The sequence below is a fragment of the Neofelis nebulosa genome, chromosome 15 (genome assembly GCF_028018385.1).
Source record: "Neofelis nebulosa isolate mNeoNeb1 chromosome 15, mNeoNeb1.pri, whole genome shotgun sequence".
Classification (NCBI taxonomy): Eukaryota; Metazoa; Chordata; class Mammalia; order Carnivora; family Felidae; genus Neofelis; species Neofelis nebulosa.
In genome coordinates, this window is record NC_080796.1 from 33,162,822 (window position 1) to 33,181,927 (window position 19,106).

The window sequence follows — 19,106 nt, forward strand, 5'->3', positions numbered from 1 at the left end:
TATTCTGTCCCATTAATCTATGTGTCTGTTTTTGTGCCAGTATCATACTATCTTGATGGCTACAGCTTTGTTAATACAGCTTGAATTCCAGAATTGTGATGCCTCCAGTTTTGTTTTTCTTCTTCAGGATTGCTTTGGCTACTTGGGGTCTTTTGTGGTTCCATACAAATTTTAGGATTGTTTGTTCTAGCTCTGCAAAAAAAAATGCTGGTGGTATTTTGATAGGGATTGTGTTAATGTGCAGATTGCTTGGGGTAGTATAGACATTTTAACAATGTTTGTTCTTCCAATCCATGAGCATGAAATGCTTTTCCATTTCTTTGTGTCCTTTTCAATTTCTTTCCTAAGTTTTCTATAGTTTTCAGAGTACAGATCTTTTACCTCTTTAGTTAGGTTTATTCCTAGGTATCTTTTTGTTCTTGGTACAGTTGTAAATGGGATCGATTCCTTAGTTTCTTTTTCTGCTGCTTTATTATTGGTGTATGGAAATGCAACCAATTTCTGCATGTTTTTATATCCTGCAACCTTGCTGAATTCATATATCACTTCTAGCAGTTTGTTGGTGCCTTTTGGATTTTCTCCATAGAGTATCATGTCATCTGTGAAGGGTGAGAATTTGATTTCCTCCTTGCCAATTTGGATGCCTTTTATTTCTTTGTGCTGTCTGATCGCTAAGGCTAACACTTCCAGTACGATGTTAAATAGTAATGGTGAGAGTGGACATCCTTGTCTTGTTCCTGACCATAGGGAAAAGGCTTTCATTTTTTCCCCATTGAAGATGATATTAGCTATGGGTCTTTCATATATTGGCCCACTGGCTTTTAAAATTCAATGGCCTGAGGCATGCCTGGGTGGCTCAGTCGGTTAAGCTCAGGTCGTGATCTCACAGTTTGTGAGTTCAAGCCCTGCATGCATCAGGCTCTGTGCTGACAGCTCAGAGCCTGGAGCCTGCTTCAGATTCTGTGCCCCCCTCTCTGCCCCACCCCCATCGCACTCTGTCTCTCTCTCTTTCAAAAATAAACATTAAAATTTTTTTTTAATTCAATGGGAAAGCTTCAAGGTTAGCACACTTGTTTCCTGACAGAATTTGTCTGCAATGCTGGGTGTGGTGTGAAAGCTGGTGAGAATGTGGTTGGACATTTGAGTTTTCATCCCACCTGGTCAGCAGGGTAGCAGCAGGGAGAAGCGGATGGCACTTACAAGGCTGGTTCCTCAGAGCCTGTCACTCACTGTAGCCTGCTGGCCTTGCAATCAGAAGAACAGTTTGTGTAAAGCACCAGTAGTCACCCAGCCCTCAGGACCCTAGTTTCCTCATCTGTAAATGAGGCAGCTGGACTAGATGATGATGGTGGTAGTGGTGGTGATAATAATAATAATAATGGCTGATATGCATGGACACTGTGCTATGTGTTGGGCACTGTGCATTTCCTCATTTCATGACCTGAGGGGGTCCACTGATGTACACAGCTGATCGCAACCCTGACTGCAGCCTCTGGTGCCCTGCTGTAGATAGCATGTGACGGACACCTAAGATGAAGAACCAGACATTGGGGGATCGGGGGGCCAACCAAACCCTGGACTAAGTACTCTATATATGCTCATTGCAGTTCAGAAAGGTGACTGTCCTCAACCACAATCCAGCAAATAGACAAAGATGATGTTGAATATTGAGGTTCAGAAAGGTTGAATGTTTTTCCCAAGGTGGAATAACACACGGCTCAGTAATGATCAGCGGTGAGAAGGGAGACAGTGCCCCAACAACCCACAACCTAACCAACCTGGGTTTCCACAGCCCATGAAGCTTCACACCCCAGGGGCTGACCTGGTCTAGACCTAGAGCCCCTGATGTCCTGAGCTCCCTAGACTAGACTTGACAGTATGTCTGGGTGCTGGCAGGGGCTAGTGAACATCCAGATCATAATTATTACCACACCAACCATTCCTTGGGCATTCATTCATTCATGCACTCACAAATATTCACTGAGAGCCTAGATGTCAGGCACTGCTCCCAGCACTGAGGCTATGGAGTGGACAGGGTTGTGTGTCATTTCCACTCTTCTTGGGGGGAGGCAGCAGCACAGGGTGATGTGACCTAGAGTTTCCAGATGTCTATTTTAGACTGTTTGGTGAAGACTAACATCACTGAGGAGGTATCACTTAAGTTGAGGTCTAAATGACAAGAATGAGCCAACCTTATAAAGATCTGGAGAAAGAACATTCCAGGCAGAAGGACGATGCAGAGACATAGCAGGCAGGGGTCTGGCCTGAAAGTGGGCAGGAGTGTAGGGAGCAAGGGAGCGAATTGTAGGGCTGAGGTCGGGAGTCACCCAAGGAAGGCTAGGTGCAAAGAGAAGTTACATCACAAAAGCATGATTCAATTTACATCTTTTTTAAATGCCCCTGTCTGTTGTATGAACAGACACATTCCTGGTTACAGAAAAACAAAGCCATAAGGAGAGAGGCCAATTAGGAGACCACTGCACTGGTCTAAGTGACAGTGGCTTGGAAGAGATTGGTAGCACTGGGGACTTGGCAGCAGAAGTGTTCAGACTTGGAATATGTTCGGGAGATGTGTTGACAAGGCTTGCCAACTGATTGGAAGTGGAAGAAAAGGGAAAGAGAGTAATAAAAGACAATGGGAATCTTTGGCTTGAGCAACCGGGTAGATGTGGTGCTGCCTACTGAGATGGGAGGAGTCTGGGTTGGGTCAGGAGAGGATCTAGAGTTTTCCTTTAGCCCTGCTAAGCTTTAGATTATGGTAGACCACCGTGTGGAGATGCCAGCCTCGCATTTGGCTACAAGAGGCTGGGGTTCTTGGGAAATCCACATTCAGGAGTCATCTGCAGATGTGTGGGCCTGATTGAGGTCAGAGACTCTGTAGGCAGAGTAGAGTCCCTGAGTAACAGTGGGGCTCATCAACGTCTTGAGGACCCACACCAGCATATGTGACCTAGTAAACATGGTCCAAATTCACAACAGGCCTACAAGGTGAGTATTATTATTCATCTTTGCTCTAAAAGTGCAGACAGGTTACACCTTGCCCCAGGTCCCATAGTTTACAAGCAGCATGGCAAGAATTAACGCTAAATAGTATGACTGGGTTCCTGTCACTTGCTTACCACTATATAATCACTGCAGGTGGATACTAATATGGGCATAAGGCCTCAGTGGAACAAGATACACAATGAAGTCAGAAAGCCTGGAGTGAACCCTCAGTAGCTATGTGATACTGGACAACAAAGATAACCTCACTGAGCCTGAGTTTTTGGGTGTATAAAATCATGAGTTGTTTTTTTTTTTTCATTCTGCAAATACCTGTTAAGTGTCTCTTGCATGCCGGACACTATACCAAGGGATGGAGACCCATGGGGAGCAGACAGACTGCTCTGCTATACAGTGTAGTGGGGGATACAGACATGTAAATAGGCAATTAGAATGTAGTGTGATAAGTACTATGATTATGGAAATACTGCTTCCCTCTTTTTAGAGTATGTTGTACCAACCTACGCAGACTTGAAAGTTACACATAATTTTCTTTCTTCCAAATCCATATGCAATAATAGTCCCATATGAAATGTTTCTACTCTTTATAATAGTACCTATGATTTTCATTAGAATAAATAATACATGCAAAGCACCCAGCCCATAGCCAGTGCTCAATAAATGGTGACAGTCTTTATTAAGACACGGTTTTTTGGACTAGCACCACCTCTGACTTTTGGGCTCATTTTTCTCCTTTGTAAATTACGAATAATAATAGCTAGTCTACAGGGTCCTTGTGAGAGAAAGATGAGATACATGAAAATATTTGGCAAGCTGGGGAGAAATTCTATTAAAGTATGAGTAAAACATGTTTTCATGGCCAGTCACTAAAGCTACAAAACTCAGTCCATGAGGAATAGTGTTACCCAAGAGGTCCTCGTAGCCCATACAGTGGGCCTGAGGAAACCTTTTAACAGGTTCTTTGGGAAATAGCATTCTGCACAAGAAATTCTGCTTCATCTGAATCACCTATACTCTGTCCACAGAAAAACAAAGACCCTTTACTTGAGGGCTCCTCCTATCCTCTTAATTCATTCCCCTACCACATTGGGCTCACCCAGCCAAAGGCAAAAAAAAGCTGGAAACCTCTCAGGCTGGTTTCTAGTCTGCTTCGTGCATCACTAGAGTCCTGAGTCAGTGCCAAGGAGGCAGGATTTGTAAGGCTGGCATGTGTGCCATGGGCTGTCAGCTGTGGGGGCGGTGGACAGGGCCATGGGAGGGGCTGGAGCTGAGGGAGGTACAGGAAGCTGGCAGGGCCACCGACAGAGAATCCTTCCTGACTTCCTACTGCAGCAAATCCATTTCTTAAGGACCAGGCTGCCACTGTCCTAGTGCCAGGAAGATCCTGACTATAGAATATAAGTCAGGAGAAGCCAGGAGGCAGGAGGCAGGAGGGAGCAGAAGACTCCATCTCTCCAAGGTGCACTAAGTAGACACAGGGTCCTGAGCAGCCTTGAAGGAGGGCAGAGAACAGACTCCCCACTTCCTCTGCTGATTATTTAACTGGAGGGCCTTGGGCGGTCAGCAACCTGCACAACCACACTCCTCTTTCCCTGGAAGCTAGCTGACTGGAATGGGTATCAATTCCCCTCAGTGCATTTACTTCATCATTCCTTCAACTGATACTTATTGTGAGCCAACTACATACAATGTACTGTCCTATACTCTGAAGATAAGACCAAGTCCCTCCTTTTAAGAAGCTTACACTTCAGGGGCAGCTGGGTGGCTCAGTGGGTTGAGCGTCCAACTTCACCTCAGGTCATGGTCTCACTGTTCGTGAGTTCGAGCCCCACATCGGGCTCTGTGCTGACAGCTCAGAGCCTGCAGCCTGCTTCGGATTCTGTGTCTCCCTCTCTCTCTGCCCCTCCCCTGCTTGTACTCTGTCTCTCTGTCTCTCTGTCTCTCTGTCTCTCTCTCAAAAATAAATAAATGTTAAAAAAAAATTTTAAAAAAAGCTTACACTTCAGTGGAGGGAGACAGACATATATAGAAAGAGAGAGAGAGTCTTTATGTGCCTGTGTGTGTGCGTGTGTGAGTAGCAACAAGGGCTGCAATGGGGAAAAAGCAAAATAAAGAGAGAAAGAGAGTGACAACGGAGGAATGCTATGCTACATAGGGTGATCAGGAAGGTCTCTCTGAGCAAAGACCTAAATGAAGTGAATGAGAGTCATGAAAGTCTATGGGGAAAGAGCTTTCCAGGTGGAGGGAACAGCAAAAGCAAAATTCCCTGAGGTGGGAATGGTCTGAACATATTCAAGGAATGGCATGGGGCCAGTGTAGGTGAGCAGAATGAATGAGAAGAGATTAAGGAATGCAGCCAACAATGCCTGTGTGTGTTTAGGGATGTGGGAGAGAGGTCCAAGTGGTAGAGGAGGGAGATCATGTAGAGCCTTAAAGACCGTGCTAAGGACTTTGTTCTGCGGGACATGGGGAGCCAGCCACTAGAGGGTTTCAACAGAGGACTAGTGTGATAAATTCTGAAGACTCTCTGATGGAAACTCCACGTACTGTCTTTCCAATTCCTCTGCAAATCTTAAGGAAAAAAAGGCAAAGAAGAATCCTTAGCTCCAGTGCGGGAAAGAGACTCTACCAGGGATGCATGGAGACAGGGAGGCTGGTTAGTTAAGAATGGCTGTAGTAACCCTCTTACACAAGTTACTCAAACTCTGTGCCTCAACTGCATATATGGGGATAATAATAGTACCAGTCTCATCCAACTGTTAGAAGAATTAAAGGAATTAAAGTATTAAGAAAAATCGCTTCTCGACCTTTTGGCTAAGATCAAGTGTAAAGTATTAAGAATAGTGCTGAGTATCTAGGAAGAACTGTATAAGTGTCTACAGAATAAAAATAAAAATAAAAGGTGATTTGGACCAGGGAGATAGTAGCAGAAATGGTAAAACGTGATCTGATACATTTCGAAGGGAAAACTGATGGGGACTGGCAAGAATATGGAGTCAGTGTGAGAGAAATCAAGATGACTCCAATGCTTCTGGCTCCAGCAACACAAAGAATGAATGTAGGGGTGCCTGGGTGGCTCAGTTGATCAAGCATCCAACTTCAGCTCAGGTCATGATCCTGCAGTTCTTGGGTTCAAGCCCTGCGTTGGGCTCTCTGCTGACAGCTCGGAGCCTGGAGCCTGCTTTGGGTTCTGTGTCTCCCTCTCTCTCTGCCTTTCCCCTATGCGTGCTCTCTTTCTCTCTCAAAAATAAATAAATAAATATTAAAAACTTAAAAAAGAAAGAAAGAATGAATCAGATTCCATTTTCTGAGAAAGAAAAGACTAGAAGAGAAGAAGATTTGGAGAAAAATCTTTTGCTGTTGGAAAGGTTTTGCTTGAGTTGCCTATGGATGTACAAGTAAAGGTGCTGATTAAGTGAGTAGCATGTAAAATCCAGGGAAGAGGTCTTGACAAAAGATACAAATTTGAGAGTCAGCATTCTGTGATGGTCACTAGAGGTCCAGGCCTGGGTGAGGTCACCAGGAAGTAAGGGTTGGTGAGAAGAAAACAGGTAGAGGACTGAGCCCCGGGTTCCCCGGTGTTTAGGGATTGGAAAAAGGAAGAGGAAACCAGCAAAAGAGGTAGAGGGAAGACTGTCAAGGTAGGAAGAAAACCTAGAGTGGGGTCCTAAAGGCCATGTGAGAAAAGAGTTCCAAGAAAGACAGTGTGATAGTGGACAGATGGTACTGCTGCTGCCACCAGATCAAAGAAGATGGACACAGAGACCTGCCAACTGTACTCAGCAACGTGGAGGATGGTGTGAGTATGCCAGAGCTGTGGGCTTGACTGGGGCAAAGGCCTGACTGCAAGGGGCCCTAGAGGGAACTGCAAAAGGGCTCATCATGCTCTACATCTAGACCTCCACATGGAGCATCCAGAGTAGACAGTCACAGAAACAGGAGGAAAGGCCTGTAACAGGGGTCCAGGTGCAGGTGGTCAATGTGGTCAAAGAGCTCCTCCAAGCCTCTTTGACTGCGGCTCTTTTCCCAATGAAGTAGGAAGGCAGTTGCAGTTATGAGCTAGAAATGGGCTGGCAGGAGACATTGGGGTATGAGCACGAAGGGGTGAGTATGTGAAATAATCTCTAAAAGAGTGTGAGGGTAAAATGGAAAGGGGAAAAGTAGCAAGATTTCTGGGCAAGATCAAGGGTTGACTTGTGGTGGGGGGGGGGGGGGTCAAGAATTTATATGAATTTATAGCAAGCCTTGTAGAGATTTCTACAGCTTTCTACAGCAAGCTCTACTACCCAAGGGCAGGGGAGGAATAGGTGGCAAGTGGGATTTAAGCAGAGGTGGAGTCTTGCCAGACCAGTATAGTGGAGCAACAGAGGGGCAAAGAAGTTGAGGGTGAAAACAAGGATGATGAAGCATGAAGTAGACTAGAGCCATTTGGGAGGCATCCAGCATCCTTGCCCTTGGCTGATGACTGGCTCTGTATGAGAAGCTGGCAGGACAAAGGGTTGAGAGGGTAGGAGGAGACTTCAAGGGCAACATCACCATTTTGCTCAGAAAGTATTTTTTGGTTCTTACAATGGGATTTAATGTGATTATTTTATTTTATTTTATTTTATTTTATTTTATTTTATTTTATTTATTTTTTTTATGAGAAGTAAGGATATGATTGAGAAGGGGAGCAGCAAAAACGTAATACAATCGATCTCTTGTGGATGCCAGCGAGGTTAAAGAACCTTAGGAATCAAGCATTAGAGGGAGTGAACTGGACATAAAAGAGGTGGTGGCCAGACAACAGGATGGTTGAAACTGAGATTAGGGAGCCATGCCCATTACAAGGTCCAGGCAGGCCATGCAAGTGAGGTCTTGGCAGCAAACATGGAGGGAAAATCATCAGGGAAAAGAGATTAAGGATCCAAGAGGCCAGGGTCCCACAGAGATCATTTAAGTGGATACAAAAATCACCAAGACTGATGACAAGAGAGGAGATGGGAGACAGGTGATAAACTGAGAGCTAAAATCTTTCTGGAATGAAGGGGAATGACCTGGGAGTCTGTATATGGCTTCAAGAAAGAGTAGCAGGTGCTATTGTATGATGACATGAGCTCCAGAGCTGGCACTTTAGGACAGGCGTGAGGAATAATGGTCTGGAAGCAATAATAGGCAGGAAGGAGCCACCTACCCCACCTCCAGGCTCAAGAGTATGAGGAAGTATGGGAGGAAAGGCAACCACCACATGAGGCAGCTGCTGATCAAGCCATGTTCTTGCGGGGGGAGAGGCAGGTACCAGTTAGAACAAGGAGGTAACGGGAATGTCCAGAGAAGGTGGGAGAATGTAGAAGAATTTTCTGATGATGGAATGAGTTCCAGACAATGTAATATTAGGGTCTGGGGAGCTGGTGAGGAGCAGGAAGTGGGTCAGATTAAGGCATGGAGAGCCATATGAGGATGGAGTTTGGATGGTAAGGAAAAAAGGCATGATGATATTAAACATGGAGGCCTCCATATGGGCTGCAGCGATGAGGCTGTGAGTGTTGCAGGGCAGAGAGTCGGGTAACATCTCCATCTCCATCATCTCTCACTTTCTACTCAACCCATTCCACCTGGACCCTGGGCCCATAACCCTACTGAAACTGCTCCCACTAAGGTCACCTCCATATTGCTGAAAGCAGTAATCCCTTCTCAATCCTCATTTTATTTGCCCTTTCAGCAACCTCCTACACAGATGATGACTCCTTCCTTCTGAACACATGCCTCTCTTCACTTCCTTGTCCCTTTACTCTCTGGCTTTCCTCCTATTTCCCTGACCCCTCCTTCTCAATTCCTCCACAGCCACACTCAGGAAGGTTGACATGCCCCCAGGCCATTGATGTGTCTGCCCTGTTTCACTTCCTTATGCACCTGTCCAGGTGAAAGCAGTCTCCCAACCATCCCCACCACCACTCCAAGTAGTTGGCTGCTACTAGACCTTGATATCCCCCAACTAGCAAAAGTTTAACTTTAAGAAAGACACAAGAGTTACTCATGCATTGCTAGTCATGGTGAAGCTAGTTTTTCAGTGAGTATTATAGACATTCTTGAGTTAGGCCATATGACAGGCACTGAGTGACATAAAAAATGTGTAAGAGAGTCTCTGCCCTCGAATTGTTCAGACCCTCTTAGGAAAACAAGACAGAGGTACAGAAAAATATAATACTTCTGAATATGAAGAAATACCAACTATCAGAGCTGCACAGTATTTCCACAGTCTACTTTCTCCTCCTCATTTTTCAAAGCCATGAGGTAACTGACTTGACATCATACCACTAGTTTGGTCACCCTGGGAATTAGACCCAAGTCTCTTAACCCCCAAGTCGGTGCTCTTGTGGCATCTCAATTGGTGGTTGAGATAGAAGTTAAATACTGTGGGAACTGGAAGGAAAGGTCCTGTGCCATTGTGGAAAGCATGAATTCGAGAACCAGACTGCCAGGGTTCAAATCATGAATCAATAGCAAATCACAGTAACGACATAGTTATTATTGGAGTGACTTTGGGTAAGTCACCTAACTTTTCTGTGCCTCACTGGTTAAACATGGATAATAACTGTACCTATCTCACAGTAATGGTGAGGATTAACATAAATTAATATAGGTGCTTAGGATGTTGCCTGGCTTTTAGAGCTATGTAGAGTTTTAAAGACCAGCAGTACTTGGAGGTGAACAACAGGAGAGAAGTTGAATGCTGGATGCCCGACTCCTATCTAAATCCCAGGAGCCTGGCACATATCAGGGCTCACTGAATGAATGAATGAATGAATGAGCCAATAAATATTTTAACATCCATACGAAAAGACATCCAGAGATCAGCTAATCTACACCCCTTTGCACCACCTAGAATGTCCACTGAAACCAGTTAGATAAAGCCTACCATGACCATCACCATCAAAACACATTGATTATTTGCCTTTTTGCACCTGATGACATTTAACAACTCAACAGTCTAAGGAAGAGGAGCTAAAGACATACAAACCACAAGACATGCAAACATGCAAAATATACACTGGCATCCAAAGGACAAAACAAAGTCCCTAGGTGGGGTGTAAACCTGGAGCACCAATTGAGAATCAAATGAAATCCTATCTCCCTTTAATGTAGGATTCCTTGGAATGAAGCCTAAGTTTCCAACAGGTATGAACTGGGTTAAAGGCAGTCTAAGAACATAAATCCTTTTGCTCTCCCCAAAAAGATCAGTGATAAAGTCACGGAGGCCACAATCTCTTCCACCACTGAAGACGTGCCCCAAAATGTAATCATTCACCCAAAGCTGACCTTAGAAAGAGCAGGGTTGGCTACATTCCAGAAGGAAAGGTGACGGATGATTCATTCATGCTTTGGTGGCTTCTCCCCGGCTTTATAGAGCTCCTCTTTTCACGGAAGCTCAGAGTGTGACACAGACCCCAGCTCTTTCTCCAGATCTCAGTAAACAGGTATGCTTTAGAGGGCAGGCGTGACTGCCCCCATCTGACGGCTGTAGACCTCAGTGACGGTGAATGCAGCCTACAGCTGGTTAGTGAGATTGTGGCTGACCCCAGGGACCTCTCTCCCTGGGTCAAATCCCTCTTGAGCGGCAGCAGAGACAAAGGCACCTGCCTCCCTGGGCCCACCCTTTCCCACTGGACGCCCCGGCAGGGCCACGCGCACCCCATCCTCCCCGCCGCTGCACTGGGCCAGCCCCCGTGCCCCCGCCACCCGCGCCCACCTTCCCGTACTCACTCCCATTCCTTGCGCCGGGCCTGCGGGGTGCTCTGCATCTTGTGCGCCTCATGGGCCTTGATGATGTCGCGCTGCTCGATAAGCCCCCCGCGCCGCCGCTTCATCACCTCGGGGCTCACCGGGAGGAACGGGCTGGAGCCAGCTTCCAGGGCCGCGCTGCCCTCCCAGCCGGGGCCCTCGCCCTCCTGCACCGGGAAGAAGTTGTCGAAGCCCGCGGCGACGGCACGCGGGGAGGCGGGCAGCATGCCCACCTCGTCCGAGGCGTCGGCCTCGAGCAGGGCGCTCTGCTGGGGCCGCCATGCCTCCTCCTCAGGCAGGGCTAGGACGTGGCGGTGGCGGTGGCCCAAGGCCCAGGGCTCAGGGTTCCCGCCTGCGGCAGGGCAGGGGGCGGGCTCCGGCAGCCTGCGGCCTGGGCTCGGTCCACGCATCTCCGGCACCATCCCAGAACATTGCTCTGCGCAGGGGAGGCGGGGGAGACAGAAGGGAGACGGGATGGGCGCGGGGGGGGGGGGGGGGCGGGCAAGAGGGAAATAGAGAAGAGAAAGAGGTTAATGAAGTCGTCCTTCACAGCAAGGCTTTGGGCTGACTCGGTGCTATGGCCCAGGCCTGGTCCAGAAACTGGCACACAGTAGGAACTCTGTAAATGATCACTGAACTCAGGAGAATCCACTGTGGACCAGGCTGGGTGCCAGGTGCTGAGTTACCCAGAGTTAAACAAAGTACACTTGATTTTTGCCCCAAGAACTTCACAGGCTAGTGTAGAAGACGGAAGTTACAGCAACAGTCATGTGCAATAGTGATGAATGTCTCAGGGTACTGCTACAAGGAGAGAATACCAAAGGCTGTCCTCGCCCCAACTTCAGACAAGCTAGCTGGCTGTTCTCTCCCATTTGTAGTGAAAGAATCTCTCTAACCCTTTCCCTAGTGTCCCACGTCCTCTGGGGAAATCCCACCCACCACCTGCTGCCCTGATTCTAACACTCTCTCCCCAGGACAAGACACAGGCAACCTAGCGTTGAGAACTGGATCCCATGTACAGGTTCCTTCCTCCTTTCCTAATGCACATCCACCGCAGGATCTGGGGAGCAGGTGTAGAATCAGATGCCTCTGCTAGCATCTTTGAGCCTCCTTTCCCTTTTCCATGCCAAGGAGGATGTGGCCAGATTTGCCTCTGAAAGATGTACTCATTCAGTCCACACTGACAGGGTTTACCATGTGCCAGGCACTGTGCCAGGGACTGGGCACACTGACATGAGCTGGATTTAGTCCACATCCTCCTCGTGGGAGAAACGGGAAGAACATCGATTTTGACCACACAACATGATGTGCTATGATTGAGGCAGGCCTGATTGCTGTAGGAGCTCACAGTAGGGACACGGAAACCCACTTGGAGGTGGCCGGAAGGGCTATGTGGAGGAAATGGCCCTCATTCTGCATTTAAACAGAGCTTGCCAGGTGAGAAATGGGACCAGATTACAGACAAAAGGAAGAGCATGTGCAAAGAGGATTCAGGGAACTCAAGGATCGAGAGCTCCCATGATAAGTCTGAGGTCTGGGGGACAGACCTTCTGATACAAGAGGACCTTTTTGAGATATCTTCTTACTATCTCCTTCCCAGCCAAGAGCCCAGCACCTGAATTCTTGGCCTCCTCCCCACCCACATTCCAAGCCACACCACTAGTGACCACAAGTGGCACACACACACACACACACACACACACGCCCCTTGGCACTAAGCAGTGCCACATGCTCTACATGCTCAGAAAAGGCCTGGTATCCAGATCACTCAACCGTGCTTAGTGTGCACTGGGGACTGTGCTAGGCCCCCTAGGGAGGCATCTTTCCAGAATGCTACCCTCCAGAACCCCTACCACCTCCCCTGGTCTGAACTGAAAGTCTCAAAAATAGCGAATACTAAAGTGGAATCTTTGTGGTGTAGCCATACCATTTTGTCAGTGAGGACGCTGATGTGCAGAGAGGTAGAGACTTGCCCCAGGTCACATCACCACTCAAAGTCAGAGCTGGGAGAGAGCTCAGGTTTCAAGTCCTGGCTCATAGTTTTTCCCACTATATTGACCACACTGCTCTACCACATGAAACAGAATAAATAGATGCCTCTCCTAGCCACCCCCACATCACACTAAAGTAGCAGGTAGACAAGAAGAAGCCAGGATGATCTTCCTGCCTGTGTGATAAAGCCTGATGTGAACACTGAATAGACCTGACTTCCCTGGAGAGAGGACCTTACGATATCCTCCTCTTCTGTCCCTGCCAGTATCTCTAGCACCTGGCCTGCTCTTCCCAGCCCTGCCAGCACCATACCCCAAGGCTTCGGTGATGCTGGGCTGGAGGTTCTGGGAACGTGCTGGTCAGTGCTAGATACTCGGCCACCAAGTCCAGGTCAAAGGAGCAAAAGGAAAGGAAGGTAAGGGTCCAGGATAAGCTCGGTAGGGAAGAGAAATGACGGGAAAAATACATTTCAGAACTGCAAACAGTTGGGTGGGTCCCTAGAAAGAGTGATTCATGTTCTTCACATTGTCATTCTGTCTCAACTCTGCTTGATGGATTTTAAATTTATCCTTCATTCCTACGATGTTTAAATGTCTCTCCCTCACCACACACATGCACGCACCCCTCCCTGGGGTGCTCCCACTCCCTCTGCCAGGCTTCAGCACTACCAGAAACTCAAGCAACCTCCGGTTCTGCCACCAGGAGCCTCCTCTCCCTCATGGTCCTACATGGCTGAGATTCCTGAGCCACCCTCCCAGCTCTCGCCAGGCCACCGGGACCTGGCTCCTGGCATCTGCTTCCTGGCCCACCCCACCCTCTCTGTCTCCTTACTGGATTTCCCTTTCCCAGACACTTTGCCAATCTGAATCACATCTTTGCCAAAATTACAGCAGCAATAATATGCACTGCAGAGCTCCGCTTCAACGGAATCAATTTTACGAATATCAAAACATGAAATTATCTCATCTTTCCTTTAAGAATTCCTGTTAAACAACCCTTCTATTATTGATATAAATGTTCATCAAGGGAATCTGTCACCCCCACTTCCTGACAAGCCGGCCAATCTCCTGCTCTGGCTATCATCAAATTGAGAAAACATTTATTATCTCAGGCAATTTAGGTGAGTTGGAGTCTACATATTCCAGGGAAGGACATTCGAGTCTACTCTATACTTAGTCTTCCCCCCACCCAGCCCCAAAGTTCTGGCATCCCTGTACTTCCTCAAGTCTTATCTTTCTATATCCAGAACCTAGTATTGAGTTCAACACATAGTAGGCTGTTGTGGTGGCCATTAGAACTGTTTGCCAAATATTCTGGTCATCCTCCATCCTGGGCACATAGTAGCATGCACTTCCTGGCCCCTGTGGTTGAGTGGGGTCACGTGACCATTTTGGCCAATGAGTTGTGAGTAGAGTGATGTATTTCACTTCAAGGCTAAGCATTTAAATACAGTGTGAGATCTCTAGATCTAGAGGGGCTGGCAGACTGTTTCTATAAAGACCAGATAATAAATAGTTTACATATTGCAGGCCATGTAATTTTTGTTCAACTACTCAAACTCTGTTCTTATAGCATGAACACAGATAATATGTAAACAAATGTGTGTGACTGTATTCTCATAGAACTTTATTTATAAACTTTTGTAAACTTTGCTCTTTCAACTGCATCTCTTGGACTCCATCATTGTTACTCAGTCTATGTCCATGGGGGCAGGTTCTACAGCAGCGGGCAAAAAGAGGAAATGGAGACCCATAAAACAGAATCACGGGTGGACATACTAAATGAGAAGCTTCCTGAGGGCAAAGTTGGTGTCCTGTGGCCCCCAGCCCCAGCCCCTAATGGAAAGAAAACAGGACTTGCTGTTCTGAGATACTAGCCCAAGAATAAGCTAATGAAATCTCCAAGGGCACCCATCTCATTCCTCTAACCCTTGCTTTCTATCCACCTCTCTTCTTTTTCTTTTTTTTTTTCTTTATTTATTTTGAGAGAATGTACCTGTGCATTCAAGTGAGCAAGGGAGGGGCAGAAAGAGAGGGAGAGACAGAATCCCAATCAGGCCTTGGGACTGATGTGGGGCTTGGTCCCATGAACCATGATTACGTGACCCAGCGGAAATCAAGAGCTGGACTCTCAACTGACCAAGCCACCCAGGCGCCCCTCTTCTTATTCTTTATTGCTTTGTTTGGCTAATGGGCAGAGGATAGAATTTTTTTGATTTGTTTATTTTGAGAGAGAGAGAGGGAAAGAGAGAGAAGCATAGAGAGAGGGAGACAGAGAATCCCAAGCAGGCTCTGCACTAACCATGGGGCTCAAACCCACAAACCATGACTTCACGACCTGAGCCAAAATCAAGAGTCAGATGCCTAAGAGCCACCCAGGCACTCTAGGGATGGGATTTTTAATTACAGCGGTCCTAAGGAGGAAAAATGACATATCTGAAACCCAGTAGCCCCATTAAAAACTGTTCCCTTGCTTGTCAGTCCACACAGAGTAGCAGGGTAAGGGATCTCCTTCCCACCCCCACCCCAAGCATGTAGCACTGCCAAAGCCACTTGAGCCACTCCTGCCTGCCTCTAAAATCTTCACTCCTCTCTGCCTTCCAGTGTTGGAGTCGAGATCTTCCTCCATGGAGAAATATTACGTCATTTGCACCATCCTTCCCTTTATACAGTATCAGTTTTAATTTTTATTTGTCTACTTTTGATTACTTCAGAAATAATGGCCTATGCATCCCATTGGCTTGTCCGTGCCTCCCAGGCCCAGCAGGGGAGTCTACCACATTGAGGACATGCATCCTTCTCTCATTGGGTTCATGTTCATCCCACTCCCACCCCTCCACTGCTCACTTTCTCATTCCTCCAGAACATGTGCATCCTCAAGCCACCTTCTGAAAAATAGATACACCAGTAAGTCAACAAAGCCTATGCTCTTGTGAATGTACTGTCTTCATACCCTGAAAGTCTTGAGTCCTACAATGAGGAGGAAGTCTCCACTGCAAACACCACCTAGCACAGGCTGGGAGACAGTGGGCAGAAATAAGACTGATGGTACTAAAAGGTGAGTGGCGGCCCTGAAGCTCTCCTGGCTTTGTTCCTTCTGTCTGCCCTGCACAAGAAGAGGGCAGAAGGACCCCATTCCCTAACTATTAGAAGTGAAAAATCACAAGGAGGAAACATTTTTTAAAAATGCGACACTACACGACTGAGATGCCACGTTGAGTTCCTCTCTAAAAACGATTCTCTAGAGATGAGAACCGATAGGGTTCATGGGTTTTCTGTAAAGCAAAAGGGAAGGCAGAGAATGACCCTATTCATCATCTTCACCCACCTGTTCAGAGAGGAGACATTCCTGGTGCAGAAATATTCATCCAGGGATTTTTCTTTTCTGAGTCAGCTTGCTACCCAACCACAAGGGAGGAAAAAAAGCTATATGTTATTTTCATTCGCTGTGACCTCCCAAGACTGTGGTGCTCAAGCTTTAGTGTACCCCAGAATCACCTTCACTGCTGGTTTTTAAATGCAGATTCCTGGGACCTCCCTCCAGAGATTCTCATGCAATAGTTCTTTGGTGCACTCAGGAATCTGTAGTTTTAATAAACATCTCCTCTACTAATCATGTCTTAAGAAACACTGTCCTAAAAGCACTAAGTAGTTATGAGAGGTTGTGCTAAGTTGGTAAGAGGTGTTGTCCTGGATGAATTAGGATATTAAATGCCCCTGGGACAGTGTCCCTCTCACCCATCTTCAGTCTATATCTACATATCCAGGAGTTCCTTGACCCACCCCCACTCCCTGCAAAACTCTATCCTTGCCTAGACTGGCATCGGTTTTGCCCATCCCACATTCTTCTCCATATGTCTATGTTGTTATGGTGACTGTTCAAGGACGGGCTAATGTCCAACTGCAATTTGACAGGCTGGTTCATCTTGAATGTAAACCAAGACCAAGGAAAACACTCTGCTTCAAATATGGAATGATCACTAAGTCTGCCAGAGTCCCTATGGAGGAGTCAAAAGAGCCCATGATCTGGTGTCAGAATCTCAGGGTTCAGGGTACAGTTCTTCCACTTGCTAGTCAAGTAACCTTTGGCAACGCTCTTCTCTTCTCTAGGTCAGTTTCTTCCATGAGGATAATAATATAATCTGTCCTACAGAAGTCTGTGGTGGGAATCAAATAAGATAGCATCTGGGAAAGAACCTGGAGACTGTGAGTTTACTTACATGCCAAGTAAGAAGAGGAGAAAACTAGTACTAATAAGCACTAGCAATCTCCATTACACTATAATATTTGTATTGTGATATAACCCCAAAAGTAACACAAAGCCATACATTCTACATTCCAGATAGTCTCTGGAAACAAATATATCAAACACAGTGAATATTGGCCAATTTAGTGGGGTATTAATTAACTGCTGGAAATTAGCAACATCATAATATATACAGACACAGGTAAACAGATATATTTTATGTAAAAGGAGAAACCCTAAACATTGTGACAAATGATCGATTCACCAAAGGATCTTGATGATTTGGAAAACAAGACCTCAAAAATGTATACTGTGGGTAAGTCCTAATAAATTACAGAGCAAGCTCATATCATAGACATATCTATCTCTACAGTCATTTGATTAATGGCACGCCTTCCCACACTGGCCTTTTAGCTACATGAAGGCAGAAACCACACTTGCTTTATTCAGCACTGTACCCCTAGCACCTAGCCCTTATAGGCATTCAGTAAATAGTTATAAAAGGAAGGAATGCATGGGAAAGAGAGGGCAGGGACAGGAAGTAGAGAGAAAACACGCTATGCGGTCTCCCATACTACAATTTTGCTATGTGGCACATTAGTCCTCTTTAAGAGTTACCTTCTGCAAAAAACCTTACAACTACACTGAGTGGATAGAAGTGGTTTTAAGGGGCTTTTACCTGCAACTTTCCAATTTGCTTAAATATTCATCTTTACTATTCTGCTTTAGAAGCTGCTTCAAACCTCCACAGGATCTGCCCGACTTAAAGAGGGAAGGAAAACTCTTTAATAAGGAAAGGGGACTTAATACATGATGTGCAGAAATCATCAGAAAAAGACAACAGATTCATTCAACAAATATTTATTGAGCACCTACTATGTACTGGGAACTGAGAAAGGCACTGGAAACTCTTTATGATATCACAACAGGAGTCCAGGAGGAAACGCAAGAGGTTAGACCCAGCACAATTAAAAAAAAAATGTTTTAGCACAGTTACTTTTTAATATAAAGTAAGAATTACTTCTGCAAGACTATCTTGAGATTCCTTGAGCATTTGTGACTTTTCTGGAATTTATTACTTCTCTTAGTCCTTCTATTTCCCTAAAGCACACAGATAAAACAGACAGACAGATAGACAAAGACAAAACAAGTCCTTTTTCTGAGGACCTGAAAGGGAGTAGAAAACAAAGAACAGGATACCACTCCTCAGATAGTGTCTGGAAAAAACACCCACCAGGAGTCAGTAATGGTTACAGCGGGAGAAAAACAAGTATTTCCACCCCCCTGGACTTGCGGAAACAGAGTCAAGGTCCACAACTGCCTGACCTGGGACAAAGAAGGCCTGGTGGGCAAACATCTAAGAGACCACAGGTCTCTGAAAGGTATCTGTCCAAACCACTGCAGCATCAGGCTCAGACAACTCAATCCACAATGCTGCAGAAACTTCTCCACTAGCCTCATTTCCATCAAAACACTTCTCAAGTATCAGTCTCAGGAGCACCAGGAGTCTTCAACTAGAGCCTGATAATATCCTTCCCACCTATGCAGACCCAGATTACTTGAATTGATTTCCTAAGAAGCCCTCTTTTAAATAACAGTAAGTTACTGCCGTGGTAAAGTTATGGGTGGGAGATAGCAGCGTTGGTGCAGCCAGATAGAATCTCTTCTCTGATCAGAGTCCCAATACCAGTGCGTGCTTGCAAAGACACCAGCTCAGCAGCAGTCCCTCACTCTTCAGCTGGAAGCAGGGAACTCTGTTTGTACTGGGAGAGCCAGTCTGAAATGCCACATAGAGAAACAAGTGCAAAGCTCTGAGCCCGGCATTCAAGGTCTCCATAGTGTGGCCTCAGGAAGAAGGAAAAGCCTATACCCCTAAGGGCTTTGCATGTTAGCCAGGCATGAGCCCCTATGGTGGTGGCTGTCCATTCCAGATCCTGAGCTCTGCTGCATCTGTCTGCTGGGGCTGGCTCCTCCTAGGGGTCAAGTCCAGATGTCAGACCTGTGTCAGAGCCCAGCCCCTGTCCAGCCACCTCCTCAGCTGTGATCAAAGATATGGAAGATACAAAGAAGCCCGCCAACATGTAGAAAGATGACAGGTTACAAGC

General features: G+C 46.4%; 1 protein-coding gene across 8 annotated transcripts in view; it reads right to left on the reverse strand.

Annotated features, from left to right (window-relative positions):
- The window catches only part of CACNA1E (calcium voltage-gated channel subunit alpha1 E), a 489,630-nt gene that overhangs the window by 371,276 nt on the left and 99,248 nt on the right, over nucleotides 1-19,106 (reverse strand). For all 8 annotated transcript variants that reach the window (XM_058701273.1, XM_058701270.1, XM_058701274.1 and 5 more), the window contains exon 2: nucleotides 10,747-11,200. In XM_058701273.1, the coding sequence (XP_058557256.1) occupies nucleotides 10,747-11,186 (440 nt within the window). In that variant the 5' untranslated portion in view covers nucleotides 11,187-11,200. The remainder of the gene's footprint in view (nucleotides 1-10,746; nucleotides 11,201-19,106) is intronic.